General features: G+C 44.9%; 2 protein-coding genes across 2 annotated transcripts in view; one reads left to right on the top strand and one right to left on the bottom strand.

Moving 5' to 3' along the window:
* Window positions 1-781: 781 nt before the first annotated feature.
* LOC103073141 (zinc finger protein 709-like) lies at window positions 782-8,917 on the bottom strand. Its single transcript, XM_007460720.1, has 5 exons — window positions 8,888-8,917; window positions 8,442-8,636; window positions 3,130-3,256; window positions 1,318-1,395; window positions 782-1,233 (listed from the first exon to the last, which is right to left on the bottom strand). Exons 1-5 carry the CDS (start codon window positions 8,915-8,917, stop codon window positions 782-784), a joined length of 882 nt encoding a protein of 293 aa, XP_007460782.1.
* An 82-nt stretch (window positions 8,918-8,999) lies between these two features.
* Window positions 9,000-16,785, top strand: part of LOC103072867 (zinc finger protein 77) — a 21,961-nt gene continuing 14,175 nt past the window's right edge. The window contains exon 1 of the mRNA XM_007460719.1: window positions 9,000-9,138. Coding sequence (XP_007460781.1) covers window positions 9,000-9,138 — 139 coding nt within the window. The remainder of the gene's footprint in view (window positions 9,139-16,785) is intronic.

The following is a 16,785-nucleotide window of genomic DNA, read 5'->3' as shown; positions in this document are numbered from 1 at the left end:
AGTGAGAAGCCTGTGCGCCTCAACGAGGAGTGGCCCCTGCTCGCCACAACTAGGGAAGGCCTGTGCGCAGCAATGAAGACCCAATGCAGCCAAAATTAAATTAATTAATTAAAAAAAATTAAGACAGAAATTGGAGTGATGCATGCTTGTGTCTACTGGGACTTCCTGGCAGTCCAGTGGTTGGGAGTCTATGCTTCCACTGCAGGGGGCACAGTTTCAATGCCTGGTCAGGGAACTAAGATCCTGCATGTCTCACAGTGTGGCCCAAAAAATAAATAAATAAATGATGGCGTCCACAAGCCAAGAACACCAGGGATTGCTGTAGCCACTGGAAGTTTGTAGAGCACGTGGATCTGATTCTTCTTCAGAACCCTCATGAGGAACCAACCCTAATAACGCCTGATTTCCAATTTCTAGTACCCAGAACTGAAAGAGGATACATTTGTTTCTTTAAGCCACCAACTTTGTGGCAATCTGTTAAGGCAGCCCTGGCAAAGTAATACTTAAAGAATTATTATCTCCTAGATGTTATTCTCATAAAGAACTGGAAATAATGTGATAGGGATCTACTTTAAGAATAAGGCACTAATAAAGCCAACAGTATATCCAAAACCTTTGTAAATATTTTCCAATGCTATGCAGTTTGTGGTGCACAATACATGTAAACTGCATGCAGGCCTTCCATCATTGGAACTGGCATGGAGTTTCCTTCCTTCCTGAGTTTCCATGTGTTTTCTTTAAGGATAGGGGAGTATAGAAGGCTTTCTCACAGTGCTGACATTCAGAGTTTCTCCCCAGTGTGAATTCTCACATGTCTTTGTAAGGATGAAAGCCTACTGAAGGCTTTACCACATTCCTTACATTCATACGGTTTCTCTCTACTGTGAGTTCTCAAATGTCCTCGAAATGATGATGACCAGCTGAAAGCTTTCCCACATTGCTTACACACATAGGGTTTCACTCCAGTGTGAATTCGCACATGTGTTCTAAAGTACGAAGGACTACTGAAGGCTTTCCCACATTTGTTACATGCGTAAGGTTTCTCTCCAGTGTGAGTTCGCAAATGTCCCTTAAAGGATGAAGGAGAACTGAAAGATTTTCCACACTGTTTACATTCATAAGGCTTTTCTCCAGAGTGTGTCCTCATGTGAATCCTAAGGTCTGAGGGCCAGCTGTAGGCTTTCCCACATTCCACACATCTATAGGCTTTCTCTCCAGTGTGCATCCTTGCATGTATGATCAGGTAAAAAGAATGAAGGAAGGCTTTTCCACATTCCTTACATTCATAGGCTTTTTCTGCACTGTGAACCTTCACATGTTTTCTAAGAGAAGAGGGAGAAGAGAAGGATTTCTCACATTCTTTACAAGCATAGGGTTTCTCAACAGTATGAGTTTCTCTATGTGTCCAAAGGTTTGAGGGAGATCTGAAGGTTTTCCCACATTTTTCACATTCATAAGGCTTCTCTCCAGTGTGAGTTCTTATATGGACTCTAAGTTTGGAGAAATATATAAAGGCTTTTCCACATTCTTTACATGCATAGGGTTTCTCTTCAGTGTGAGCTCTTATGTGTGCCCCAAAGGAAGAGTAAGAAATAAAAGTTCTCCCACATTCCTTACACTGATAGGGTTTTTGTCCATGTTGAGATGATGCTATGGGACTCTTGAAGGATGAAGAATCCATGATGGGTTTTTCAAACTTATTGTATTCATAGGATTTTACTCCAGTAGAAAGTCTCTTATGTACAATAAGATTGGAAATCTGGTTGGTTTCTCCACATTGATTACTTTCATTATTTTCTGAGGGTATCTCCACCACACGCCATCTGTTAAAAATAGGAATCATATTACTAATGATTTGTTAACAATTCATTATGGTTTTTAATGATTAATATGATTACACTTTTACCATTTTCAGTGAATGTGTATGTTTCTTGCCCTGTTAGAATTGTTTCAAAGTGATATAAGCTGAGTGCTCTGACAGAGGGCTCAACCTGAGGTACCATTTTCACTGTTTTTTGTATATGGGATTTTGTTTCCTGACAATTGTTTACAACTGAACTACGTCTCAATCAGCCAACATCTGTATCATGTTTATAAAATTGTCTTGTGAAAATTCTCTGTGAACACTTAAGATCTGACATATATCTACACACTTAATATCATGGCACTGTCTCCTGAGACCTGCTTTCTCTAATGTATGTGTCACTCACCTCAAATGTGTTCCCTGGTTCCTGTGCTGATCTTCAATGCTATGGCATTTCCAGTTTTCTCCTAAAATGAAGAACCAGGAATCATTTCTTCTGAAACTTAACTATATTCTGTTCATTTCATACTTCCCCAAACATTCACTGTAGAGGACTTAACCCATTGATTTTAATTTGAGTGCCATAATATTAAAAATAGTAACAAGTTTACTTTCTTTGGAATGAACTCTTGGGATTAAGGCAAGAAAATAAGTAGGAAACATGTACATTTCTTTCCAAGAGCAACCCAAGAGATAAATTTTATAAGGAAAAATGCACTTTTGAGTAAAAAAAGAATCAGAGGAGTTCTGGCTACTTGAGGACTTTGACAATAATAAGGACAAGAAGACAAAATGGTGGGCAATTTACTGGAAATAATTCCATGAAGACTGAGACTTCTGGTGACATAAACGCCCTATTGTCAGGAAGCAACATAGGACGGAATTGGACAAAATGCATATGCCCAAATATAAACTTTCAAAGAGGAAATATGGAAGGTCTTTCAATGTGGGCAAGGCCATTCATGAGGATGGATGAAAAGTCAAAAAAAGGGAAGCTAACGTATCTGCAAAATTCAACTTCCACAGAAAAAAAGAGTAATTTCTTTTTCTAATTAATATTTCCAAATGTAATGTTCCCCAACAAGGGCTGTTCCTCTTAAGGAACAGTTATAACCCTTACAGAGGCTAAAAACATTTAATGAGAAAGTAGTAGGTTTCATACATACATGAGAAAGCTGTTAGACTATATGCTCCATAGTAATGTGACCCTGTCTGTCTTACTTAACAATAAATTCCCACTGTTCAGCCCAAGTTCTAGAGCAAGCTCAATAGCTTAGGGATACCTGTCCTCTAGAGAGTCAGTAAAGGAATGATGTCATCCTTACCCACTGAGGCCAGGTTCCTGAAGGTCTCCAGCATCACATCTCTGTAGAGGTTCCTCTGAGCCGGATCCAACAAAGCCCACTCCTCTGGGGTGAAGTCCACAGCCACATCCTCAAAGACCACTGACTCCTAAAACATCCAACAAATTCTGGTTTAACAAGGTACCACTCTCCACCTGTGTGTGCAGAAGGACGGTGGAGGCTGACAGCATTGGGGAACCGGGACTCAATTCACAGCAAGTTCATCCATGGTTCTGTGGTCTCCCATCAACTCTAGGGTTCTGTCATCATCTCTTCCCCTCTCTTCAGCACTGACTTCCTCCAAGATGCCAGCCTGCCTCATAGATTTAACACCCATCTCTCTAGTTTGACTCTGGCTCCTTCCTCTCTTCCCCTCCATCTGAAGGGTCCAGAACAGCCCACAATACATTGGAGATATGGAAGAAATACTGTACAAATAAAACAATTATTTGTCTTTAAAAACATGAGTCCCTTGTAACGAAAATGATTTCATCTCCTTCTCCATGGTCCAATACAGGTGAAAGCACGATATGAAACCAAGTCAGGCCTGGATGAGGTTTTAATGAATTAAAACACAGTGAGGGTTGAGGGGCATTTCTTGCTTGCCCCCTCACCAACAATTTGATTCTCAAGAGGCCTGATTATGCCCAACCTTCAACCCAGGCCCTGAGATGGATATAGTTCCTTGGAAAATTCCAATCCATCATAAACTGGCGGGTCCACCTTTATGCGAAGCATTAATATTTCCTTATCTGTTTCCTGTTCTTTTATAAAACAGCACCTTTTCCTTTCTCTCTCCATGCTCTCCAGGAGGCAGTCAGTGTATTGACAAGTTGGAGCCCAGCCAAGAGAAGGGAAGCCTAAGACTTCAGAACTCACGACAGTGCCTGCATTCAGGGGCCTGAGTGCTGATAATTATGAGTGATGTCAAAATTATGGGTGGTGGCTCTTCCTCAACTGATGTCACAAGACACCAGAACAGCCTTGCCTTCCCCAGAAAAGAGTGCCCTGGTCCTTCCTGCCTGTGAAGAGGCAGTTCTGAGCCCACTGTAGAAATGAATTAATTGAAGTCCAGAAGGGTTTAGCTGTGAATCTGCCCAGATCATAAAAGGTATAAAGGGATCAGGTGGCACCTTCCTCCCGAAGGACATCTGCTCCCACTGAAAAGCCAGAGGCACTGACTTATACACCAGCCTCCTAGGGGCACTACACACAGCAGTCATTTCTGCACCCCGTGGCATGCAGACAGGCATAACTGCCCAACCCCTGAGCATGGAATCTGATGGCTCACAGGGTCCCCCAACAGCCTGGCTTTTGAGGAAGTGCATCACTCCATCAGCTTCCACACGCAGAGGTGTGAACATAGGCTGCCACACTCCAATGCAGGGGATACGATTTACCTGTTCAATAAACAGCAGCAGAACAAGAATGCTCCAGAATGGGAACACTCTCTCATGAGGCTGGTAAGTAAAGTCAGCTGCTTTGGACATCCCTAATTACTAATTATCAAGGTACTCTGGTATCTAGCACTGTCTCAACACAAAATTTTATCCACAGATAAAATTCAACTAACTCTTCCACTACTGTGTATCAGGTAACATTTAAAAGCCATCAAAACCTGTAACAGTCTCACAACAGCATTAATAAGAAAATGTGCTATTTGAGCATCCATGATGTGTGAAATATTTTGCACACCTGAGTTCATTTATGTCTCATAATAAATCTCACAGTAGATATCATTACAATCAGTATGTAGCAGAGGAAACTCAAAAGGACAGAATCAATTAATAATATGCTCAATGTTACCCAATTAGAACCTTGTATGTAGGTCTGACTGCTTTAAAATCCTAAATGTCTAGCAGCTGCAATTCTGTACATACATGTTACAGGATGATTATGCCCATTATTCCTCAAAATGTGTACAATGACCTAGAGCAGAGATCAGCAGGCTTTGTCTGCAAATGTCAGAGAGTACATTGTTAGGCTTTTCTAGCCACGTGGTCTCTGTTGCAACTGCTCAGGTCTGCCTTTGTCACACAGAAGTAGCCAGAGACAACACGTCGAAGAATGGACGTGGTGGTGTACCAATAAAACTTTATTTATGCAAGTAGGTGGCAGGCTGGGTTTGGCCTGTGGGCTGTAGTTTGCCAACCCCTGATCTACAGCAGTGCCATTAAATAGGAAGACAATACAGACAACATATCCAAATTTGAATTTTCTTGTCACTACCTTATAAAAATGTCGTATTGAAATTTTTAATATTTATTTATTTATTTGGCTGTGCTAGGTCTTACTTGTGGTACGTGGGATCTTCATTGTGGCACGTGGGATCTTCACTTGCAACATGTGGGATCTAGTTCCCCAACCAGGGATCGAACCTGGGCCCCCTGCACTGGGAGCATGGAGTCTTAACCACTGGACCACCAGAGAAGTCCCTGTATTGAAATTTTAATAATTTTCATTTTGCCCACTAAATACAAGTACACAGATCGTTTCAGTACATAACCAACATAATTATTGAGATAGTCTATGTTATCTTTGTCATACTTAATGCTAGAAATCTGGTATGGATCTCACACATGCACCCAACTCAATTTTGATAGCTGTACAAGAGCTCAACAGCCATGTGTGGCCAGGGGTGCTCTAGTGGACAGTGCAGATCTAGACTCTGCCTGTCTCCTGGAGAGGACAGTGGAGACTAGAAAAATGGAACATTCTCTTCACATCAGACATCCTTGGGCTCTTTCTTCTGGCAAAGCCCTCTGTCTCAGGCAAGTTGCTTCTCTATACAACTGTAGCTCTGACTCATTCATTTGCTGAAAATCTAGTTAGGTGATAATTCCTACTACATGCAGTTATAGAGATACAGCACTTGAGAAAAATTCTGAACCACATGGATCTTAAAATCTCACGGTGGAAGACAATAAGTAAATTGAACATTATCTAGATGAAGGGGTAAGTGCTGTAGGTAAAACACAGGACAATGAAGGCATTTGGAACTAGGAACATGAGCAAAGGGACTGGGGCAGAATGAAATCATAACAGTGACATAACCATCTGGGTAACACTGGAAATGGATACTGTGGCTTGGTTTTTTGTTTGTTTTTAATGCCACTGCATTTTTAAACTGTAAGAATTAGAAACAGAATGTCATGATTTCACAAAATCTCTGGAAAGGTTTCAAGTGCTTGTTAACTTCACCATGTCCCACTGGAGAGACACTAGAATCAAAGTGTCCCCAGCCAAGAGCAGAAGCACCATCTACTCCCAGAAATAGAAAGAAAGAACAGTACCAATGGGCTAAAAATGAACTCAAGAATCTGGAAAAGGAGAAGCAGAATAAAAGAAAGCACAGAATGAAATGTGAAGGGCAAAATGAACGATATAAAAGGGAGGCTAAAAACACATCTCTTGGGAATTCCCTGGTGGTCGAGTGGTTAGGACTCTGTGGTTTCACTGCGAAGAGCCTGGCTTCAACTCCTGGTTGGGGAACCAAGATCCCACAAGCTGTGCGGTGAGTCCAAAACAAAAAACCGTACAAACCGCATCTCCTAGAACTAATCAGGTTGCAAGCTCTTGACAATTTTTTTCAAGAAAAACAAAGCATGGGCAAATAAAGTTACAAATGAAAAAGCAGGCATAATTAGGGATGTTCTAGGGATTAAACACGAGAGGAGGGGAATGGTCTAAAATAAAATTTTAAAATCTGAGTACTTCCATACTACTCAGTAGTCGAAAGTAATTTAAAGATAATAAAAGGGTATTTTCAAACATTCACAAAAAGGAAACAAAAATCCCAAATTGTTTTACGAATAGTTTTATTAAATATTAACGAGATCAATAATTCTATGTGCAGAAAACAATTCCTTTTTCAGACATGCCAAGAGCAGAATAGTACAGATGAAAAAAATAAACTATCATTAACAAACACAGGTGCAAAATTCTATTAAAAATTAGTTCCCTAAATAATGAGTAATGTGCATAATCAAGCACAACCAAGCTTTTTTTTTTTTTTTTTTTTTGGCCGAGCCATGGGGCATGTGGGATCCTAGTTCCCAGACCAGGGATTGAACCCGTGCCCCCTGCAGTGGAAGCATGGAGTCCTAACCACTGGACCACCAGTGAAGTCCCACAACCAAGCACATTTTACTCTAGGAATGCAATAATGTTTAAAACTTAATCCATTTTATAAAACCAGGAACTCTACTCAGTGCTCTGTGGTGATGTTAATGGGAAGGAAATCTAAAAAAGGGGATATATGTACACGTATAACTGATTCACTTTGCTGGAGAGCAGGAACTAACACAACATTGTAAAGCAACAATACTACAATAAAAATTAAATAGATTTTTTTTGTAGTTTTCAGTATACAAAAGTTAATCCATTTTACTATATTAATAGAAATGCAGAAAAATCATAATTCGTTGTCCTCAAATCCAAAACAATGACTATCATTAATGGACATAAAAATTTAATACATCAGAACTAGAAGGAACATGACTACCTGGGGAAGATGGTGTATAAAAACACTTACTGCAGTGTTAAATGAAAAATCTGAAATAGTAAAACAGCTCTCTTGTCAAGAAGACAAGACACACAGAGTACCTTATTCTACACTGGACAGGAGGTCCTGGTGAATCATTTAAAAAGAAAAGAAAAAGGTAAAATGACAGGACAAGAAAAAAGCTGAACTATCATTATTTGCAGCTAAGATTTTGTAAGTAAAGATTCAAAGATTTTACAGATCAATAATTAAAATCTATGCTTGCACCTAACAAAGACACTAAGAAAAATGCTCAAAAATGAGTTTACTTCTATGTACCAGGAACAGTATTTTTTTTTAAGATACCATTTAAATCAGCATCAACATTACATGCAGAACAAGTGTAACAAAGGTTTTGTAAAACATGACGAAAACAGTAAAACATTATTAAAGGAAATTAATGGAGAGACATACCAAGACCGTGGATCGCAAAGTTCAATACCGTAAAGGATGTAGATCCACCCTCGAATTCATCTACAGGTTCAATGTAATTGCAACTCATTCTTTGTACTTGAAATGCTGACTCTAATCCTAGTTTTTTACACGCGAGAAACTCAATCCCATGGGCACCAGAATCCATCTATTTAATGAAAAATACCTTGAATGTCTAATAAGTGCTATATACCCTGCCCCCTGTGGTTGCGATAAACGAATGAGAAATTAAATGATCCCCTCGTTTAAAGCCTCATAGTTTAGGAAGCTTGGTGAGTCACTAAAGAAAACGCAAGGGATACAGGGGGACCCCCCACACCGCGACCAAGGGCGGGGACTCTGGCCGTGACCCTGGGGGAGGGGCGTGGAGACCCCGGCCCGCGTCAGTTTCCAGCTGGTTCCTGACGGTTCGAACCAGCCCCTCGCAGTCTCCGACCCGGTCAGCGCACTCACCATCTCCGCCCGGCTCCGGACTCTGCCGGAAGTCCTTCCCGTGGTCTCGCGGCCCCGCGACCTGGGATGGTGAGAGCGATGGGAAAGATTAACCTCGGGTCGCGCGGGGTAGCACACCAGTACCACTGGCGGCCGAGAACGACCTCCTACGTGGGCTGGGAGCGTGCCCGCCCCCCGGCCCTGATTGGGCGGTGTTCCGGGCCCCGCACCCTGATTGGATAGAATTGGGATTCCCCGCCCTCTGATTGGACAGTTCTCCAGGTACTCCCTCACCATGGGGACTCTGATTGGGTAGTTTCCCGAGGCACGCACCCTGATTGCACAGCGCTTCGGGCCCCACATTTGGAGCCTCTGAGGATTGTGCTACAGGCCCCGGTGCCCCTGATTGGGCAATTTGGGTGTCTGCACCGACGCTGCCTGGGAGATGGGCGGGGGCAGGGATCACGTGGAAAAGCCGGGCGGAAACGTGGATTCTCAGCTTCTGCCCTTTGGCCGGCCTTCTACCCTGGACGTGGAACTGCCTGCGCGGGATGTGGCCTCCGAGCGGAACTCGCTCCGGGCAGGTCGGACTTGGCGTCAGCCCGCAGCTCGACGGCCCGTGTTCGTCCTCCTTTCTGGTCTTGAATGTCCTGACCCAGTTTCCACGCGGAGCATCCCGTGTCTGGAGGCGGGACTGGACAGGACGCGAGAGACTGGTGACTTCCAGGGTCAGGGGTGGACTTGGGGCTTTAGGGACCACGACCTCTAGTATATCAGCACCTACACTGAAAATTGATATCATTGTGTCTGAGTTTTCAGGGAAACCGTATTTTTTCCACTTTGGTCTCGAAATCTGATTTTTTTTTTTTTTTAATGCACTAAGATCTAATTCTGGTTTGCTTCTGTAAGATTTCATTTCTATCATTTTAGCGTATGATCAGGATTTTTCTTGTCAATGTTCCCATTTATATTCTTTGTCCTTCCCTCCGTTATTTTCTCTATTATTTTTCCTTTGTTTGGCCGCGCGGCTTGAAGGATATTAGTTCCCGGACCAGGGATGGAACCCATGCCCCCTGCAGTGGAAGCGCCCTGTCCACTGGACTGACAGGGAATTCCCTTCCCTCCGTTATTTTGTTTAAAATCTGTGCGGAGGCACCCCTACTCCCCCAGCTTCTGTTGCCATAGGTCTGCAGGCGTCCAACACCACCCTCTCTTCATTCTGCAGATCTAATCCATCAATTAAAAAATCAGTGACATTTTCCCTGTAAGAAAACATCCCCTCCTCTCTCTCCCCACAGTCGGGCACCTCGTGTTCTACTCCTTGGTCTCAGTGTAAAGGTCCCTCTCTCACGTGACATTTTGAGGAGTCCCCCTGGAAGCATTATCTCTCCTTTTGTTAATTGCTCTAATAGGAGTCTCTCTTGCATTTATACTCCTCATTTTCTGTGAGTTTATTTGGTGCTTATTGTCTGTCTCCCCGACGTAATTTCAGCACTATTGGAAAGAAGTCTGTGGCCTTATTTCACAATCTTAGCTGCTAGAGACACTGCCATTATTATTATTATTATTATTATTATTATTATTACTAAATTTTCCCTGATCGATTTTAGGCAATGACTGCCGAGCCAGTCTGCTACTCATTGAAGGTGTTTGAGAGCAGGAAGTGAAGAGGAATTGATATCAAGGACTTCCGACTGAAAGGAACAACCAAACAAAACAAATATGTCTATTTTCACCTCAATTATTTATCATTGCTTTAATCTGTTATAAGGTCATGTCAGAATAGACAATGAACCCTATAAAGGATAGGAATAAATATTGTGATTGGAGGTGATAGCATTGCTTTCTTGAGAAACTAAAGATGAAACAACTATAAAACTGTTAGAACTATTGGCAATTTACTAGTTACTGATTAAATATATATGATTTACATAATAAAATACATTATTGGACTAAAATTGAATTTTCTGGGAAACTATATATTAGATATTGCAGGATAGGCTTAATGCCATGTGCAGGATCCATATAAGGACATTTAAAAGTGTTTCCTGGGGCTTCCCTGGTGGCGCAGTGGTTGAGAGTCCGCCTACCGATGCAGGGGACGCGGGTTCGTGCCCCGGTCTGGGAGGATCCCACGTGCCGTGTGAGCCGTGGCCGCTGGGCCTGCGCGTCCGGAGCCTGTGCCCCGCGGTGGGAGGGGCCGCAGCAGTGGGAGGCCCGCGTATCGCAAAAAAAAAAAAAAGTGTTTCCTGATGAAGTGACAAAGGTGTCACCTTCATTGATATATAAATAATATTGTTGAATTGAAGACTCCTCAGTTCAAAGATGCAGGTCTCTCTAAACCTAGCCATAAAATTTAGAGAAATTTCCAACCAAATTTGCATCAAGAAGTACTTTATGCCTCATAATAAGATAATTATAAAAGAATTTCTGAAAGTAGTGCAAGGAGTAGGTAGGCAAATGTAAATGAAGAATGGGGAAGAACTTCTGATCAGATCACCAGTTAAAATAACGAATGAGTACAAATAATTGAAATGGCCCTCAGAAACAAGGAACTAACTGACTCAAAATAACAATAGTGCCATTGTTGAGAAATCTTGGAATGAACATATACGCCCTTGAGAGTCTATAAACGGACACAAGAATATAATAAAATACTGTATATGATGATTTATGGCAAGAGATGATTCAATCTCAGCCCTCTTTCTACTACATCCAGATAAATTCCAGATGAGATAAAGATTTAAACTTAAAAAAAGAGGGACTTCTCTGGCAGTCCAGTGGTTAAGACTCCACGCATCCTCTGCAGGGGCACGGGTTCTATCCCTGGTTGGGGAACTAAGACCCACATCCCGCAGGACATCTAAGCCTTTGTGCTCTAAAGCCCATGCGCCGCAACTAGAGAGCTTGTGTGCCACAAGTACTGAGCTTGCATGCTCTGGAGCCCATGCGCCACAACTAGGGAGAAGCCCATGCCTCAACAAAGAGTCTAGGCGCTGCAATGAAAGATCCCGCATGCCACAAGGAAGGTCCCACGTGCCACAACGAAGACCCAATGCAGCTAAAAAAAAAAAAAAAAAAAACTAAAAGAAAACATCAGTAAGTATTTCTGTATACTTAAGGAGTGAAAGTCACGACATCCAAAGAAAAACTATAAATAGAATGATGACAAGATTTGAAAAAATAAAAAAGTAAAAACGTCATAAATGATAAGATGAAAGACATAATAACTTGGAAATGTTTTCAATGCTGTCTTAGCAAAAACGCAATATCATTAATAGTTTTTTTTTTTTTTTTTTGGCTCCATTGGGTCTTCGTTGCTGTGCAGGGGGCTCTCTGCAGTTGAGGCGAGCATGGGCCACTCTTCTTGCGGTGCACAGGCCTCTCATTGCGGTGGCTTTTGTTGCGGAGCATGGGATCTAGGCACACGGGCCTTAGCAGTTGTGGCTGGTGGACTCTAGAGCGCAGGCTCAATAGTCGTGGCGCATGGGCTTAGTTGCTCCGTGGCATGTAGGATCCTCCTGGGCCAGGGCTTGAACCCGTGTCCCCTGCATTGGCAGGCGGACTCTTAATCACTGCGCCACCAGAGAAACCCTAATTAATAGTTTTAAAAGCACTTATAAATCAGAAGCAAAATGTTAAAGTCCAAGAAAAATGTGCAAAGCCTGTGCACAGAAACTTACAAAATCATAAATTACAAAATGCCCTATAAAGATAACGAAAATAGATTAGTTCCTCAGGCCCAGGATGGATTGTAGGAATAGATACACTTACTAACCACTAAAATTACCATTTCGGTTTCCTTGAGGCGTTTTGTTAGGGAAAGGTCAAAGAGATGCTTCTAGAACTGTTCCTTAAGATAGTAAGCCTGAAGCAACACCTCACTCATGGAGGAATTTCAGAAATTAGTATTGCCATCAATATACTGAGAGATGCAGGGACTTTTTTTTTTTAGCTACCTTTTCTTTAATTTGAATGGTTGTTGTAAAAGCTATGGAGGTTGAGTTTGGAATATCACAATCTTTTTTTTTAAGGTTTTTAATTTTATTGAAGTATAGTTGATTTACAATGTGTTAATTTCTGCTGTACAACAAAGTGATTCAGTTATATATATATATATATATATATATATACATACATACATTCTTTTTCATATTCTTTTCCATTATGGTTCATCACAGGATGTTGAATACAGTTCCCTGTGCTAGACAGTAGGACCTTGTTTATTTTATCACTGATACATTATTATTGACTAAAGTCCATGCAGACTAGTGCTGGAGTTCCAGCCTCAACAACATGTATTTTATTTTTATTTATTTTTTAATTTTTTAAAAATTTTTTTTAAGGTGTTGGGGGTAGGAGTTTATTAATTTATTTATTTATTTTTGCTGTGTTGGGTCTTCGTTTCTGTGTGAGGGCTTTCTCTAGTTGTGGCAAGCGGGGGCCACTCTTCATCGCGGTGCACGGGCCTCTCACTATCGCGGCCTCTCTTGTTGTGGAGCACAGGCTCCAGATGCGCAGGCTCAGCGGCCCTGCTCACGGGCCCAGCCACTCCGCGGCATGTGGGATCTTCCCAGACTGGGATACGAACCCATGTCCCCTGCATTGGCAGGCGGACTCTCAACCACTGCGCCACCAGGGAAGCCCCAGCCACATGTATTTTAATTGGCAAACAACCTGATACCTTATGAACCACATAAACCCAAATCTGGTCATATGATTTAAAACCTATTTGCAACAGAACCATCTCATCATCCTTCTGGGCAGCACCTTGGACTGTTGGGAGCTTCTAGATTCAGCCACCCATAACTGAGGCTTCAACTGTGCCAGTTAAGTCCAATGATGGCCGTTTCAGAGAGGCTGCCATCACCTTTGCTAGCTGTGCACCTTGATTTGAAAGGTATTTGCAATCAAGTTCCCGGGCCCACAATTGCCATTGAATTCTGCAAGTGGCTCAGCCGCTATGGCTCTACCATAAAGCCACAAAAATTGGATGCACATCAACCCAACTGGGTATCCACTGGGAAAGGATATCCCAGTGCCATATCACCCTGGCAACATGGCCCTAGAACCAAACTCTCAGGAAGCTGCAGGATTCATCATTTTAAAAGTATGTTTATGGGAATTCTCTGGCGGTCCGGTGGTTAGGGCTCCATGCTTTCACTGCAGGTGGCACGGGTTCGATCCCTGGTAGGGGAAGTAATATCCCACATGCCCCATGGTGCGGCCGAAAAAATAAAAGTATGTCTAATAAAAAACTAATCTATACTTAAAGAGAAACTTTATTCACAAAGATCGTTGCAACAGGGCTGAGGCTCGGATCTCAGCGATGTGTCAGCCTCTCCAGCCACAAAGAAAAGGGCTTTTCTCGTCTGTGTGAGGAGGGGAGGAGGGAAGTTGGGCGAGTGAGGGCGGTGCGTGGACTGCGGGTCAGTGTGGCTGGACTGGACAGGGCTCCCTGGGTGGCCTATTCTCTGGAGAAGCTGACCAAGGGCTTGCTCTGAACCTCAGGGTTGCTCAGACGTGGGAGCGACCCAACGGTACCCCTCTCCTGTGGGGAGGGAGCCTGATGCTGTGGGGTAAGAAATGGGACACAGAGAACTTGGTCAAGCCCAGATATGAGGGCGGGTCAGGAGGGCGGTAGGTGTCAAAGGTCACACGTCAAACCGGGCCGGATCCTGCCTTACAGGCGAACGTTTCTTTGTTCTTAAAGAAAGGGCACAGACACATGGTGACCTTTGACCCCGGGTCGACCATTGACCCTGGAGGTCACCAGCCTCTCCCGGCCCATCTTGTCCAGTCCCGACTCTGGACAGGGGTCTCTCCGCGGGGAAACTGAGTCAGGACGTCCCGGTCCGGGTCCGCCTGCCCGGGAACAAGTTCTGCTGGGAGCCCACGGCCCCGGGCTCGAAAACCGCACTTCTGCCCGGCTTAGGGACCTGACCAACGTCCCAGCTTATCACTGAGGCCTTAGGGACTGTAACACTCTCCAATCAAGGGAGACGGGGTCGGGGCTCGGCAAATAATCAAAAGCACTAGGGTGGAGCCCATGAAACTGGGCGGAGGGACGGGGAGGGTCTGAACAACTGTCCAATCAGAACCCGGAAGCTTGTCCGTGCACTATACATTCAGAGTCCTCAATAGGGTGAGTGCCTGGAGTACCGTCCATTCAGAGCGCCGGTTCCCGGAGAACAATCCAATCAAGGATTGCGGGGGCCGGTTCTGGAGTCCTTTTCTAAAGGACGCCGGGGGCGGGTCACGGAGTAGCATACACTCATAAGTCCCGGGGGGGAGTGCTTGGAGCACCGTCCAATCAGAGGGTGGAGGCCCGGAGCTCCGTCCAATCAGGGTCGGGGGTGGGTGCCCTCCCAGCCCTCCCAGCCCTCCCAGCCCTCCCAGCCTTCCCAGCCCGCGCAGGCGTCGCTCTCGGCGCATCTCGGCGCGCTGCGCACCTGCGGGGCGCGGACCCAGGAGTCTAGTCTCTGTGGCTGTCACCGGTCCAGATTGCGGGGCCGCGGGAGGACGCCCTGGACACCCAGGACCTGGGCGGAGATGGTGAGTGCGCGGGCCGGGGCCAGAGACCGGAAGGGGCTGATTAGGACCGCCTGGGAGCTGAGGCAGGCCCGGGTCTTCTAGCGCCCGCTCCCCTGGATTCCGAGCCGAGTCTCCCCCTCGGCCGCGGGGTGGGGTCCCGGCGTCCTGTCTTTCCCGTCCTCTCGTGGAGGGTGGGGGCGTCCCGACCTGAGTATGTGTCCCTTGGGGGTCTCAGGGAGGACCGAGTGACCCGGGCAGTGGTCAGGGGCGGGGGTGAGGGAACACGCCGTGACCTGACAGATAAAGTCAAACCCTTATTGGGTAAGGAGAGACTTTATTCCCGTTAAAAAACAAAATTCAACTGAGTACATTTTGAAGTTCTTACGTCTGTATGCAACAATTCATGAATCTGGCAGTTTCCCATCCAGCATATCTAGGAGCTGTACGGAATGAAAGTCTTCCATAGGCAGAGGGAGCGGGACAAAGAAAGTAGCGAAAAGTGGATTGTCTGTGGCCAGGTTACTCTACGGAGGGCAGGGGTCTGTCAGGCAGATCACTTCACTGTGCTGACCAGGTAATTCCTGACTGACTGGTTTCAGATTCCGTTTCTAGGAGAGGCTGAAACTGTAATTAAGTCTCTGTTTGGTGATTTGGGACTTAGCATAACCGATTCCGTTTGGGGCTGTGGTCTTGTGTTTAATATTCCAAAGACTTGGAATAGGGACAGGGCTCGGATACCACAAATGTTCCAGGGTCTCAGACTAAACAGAAAAGGGCTATGGGTGAGGAGGGTGAGAGCAAGGCTGTTTGACAGAATGGGGCGTCCCTGTGGTCAGCGCATTCTCAGCCCGGGGTCGGGGAGGGGGGCTGAGGGGAGGGTTTGCTCTGCAGCTCAGTGCTTCTCAGTGGGGGGCGGGGGGAGGGAGTGGTGACTCAAAGTCAGGGGCCTGTGGGTAGACAGGAGCCTAAGTAAAATTTGGGTAAGAAATGGGTAATTGTGAACACTGGGTCAAGCCAGTGTCAAATAAAAATCCAAACTTCCTAAAGGCAGACTTTCATTCAAATGATTTCCTGCAGGGAGAAGGGTCTGCTGCACAAGGCACAGGGGGCTCTGCAGGAAGGGGGACATCTGACCCTAAGATCTGCAAGCGTCTCAAGAGTTGGGCAAAGAGAGTTTTTCTCTTATACAGAGGAGTAAACACCACCAGGAGGGACCAGGTGTGATGCTCGGATAGCAGATCCCTGAGGCCAGCCTGTCCTTAGGGGTCTGTCGGCTGTGGCTGCGGTGAGGCCAGGTCAGGGGGAAGGAGAGGAGCTGAGCCAGAGTTTGGCCAACAAGCATTTGTTCTGCTTGGTCAGTGGGGGGAACAGTTCCGCTAATCACTGATGAGGTGGAGATGGGGCTTTGAGGGGACTGCGTCTGGCCTTGTCCTGGATAAACAAGGGGCCTCCGTGTGAGTCTTATCTGAGTCAGGTGGGGCACGGGGGTGGTTTCTTGCAGCCTGCCGTTTTCCAGAAGAGCAAAGGGTGGGGGGTCCTTTCACCTCCCATCGAAGTTTCCAGGAGCACAGGGCTCAGGGAGGGTTCAACATTGTCCCGTGACACCTGTGAGCAGCCTCCTCTGGGTCCAGCTCAGCACTAATAGCTTCCCCTGATCCAGCTTCCGGTTTCAGCAAGTGTAAAATTCTGCATTCTTT

The sequence above is a fragment of the Lipotes vexillifer genome, unplaced genomic scaffold (genome assembly GCF_000442215.2).
Source record: "Lipotes vexillifer unplaced genomic scaffold, Lipotes_vexillifer_v1.1 scaffold1011, whole genome shotgun sequence".
Classification (NCBI taxonomy): Eukaryota; Metazoa; Chordata; class Mammalia; order Artiodactyla; family Lipotidae; genus Lipotes; species Lipotes vexillifer.
Note: the sequence above shows the minus strand (reverse complement) of the source record. Positions and strands in the feature narration are given on the sequence as shown.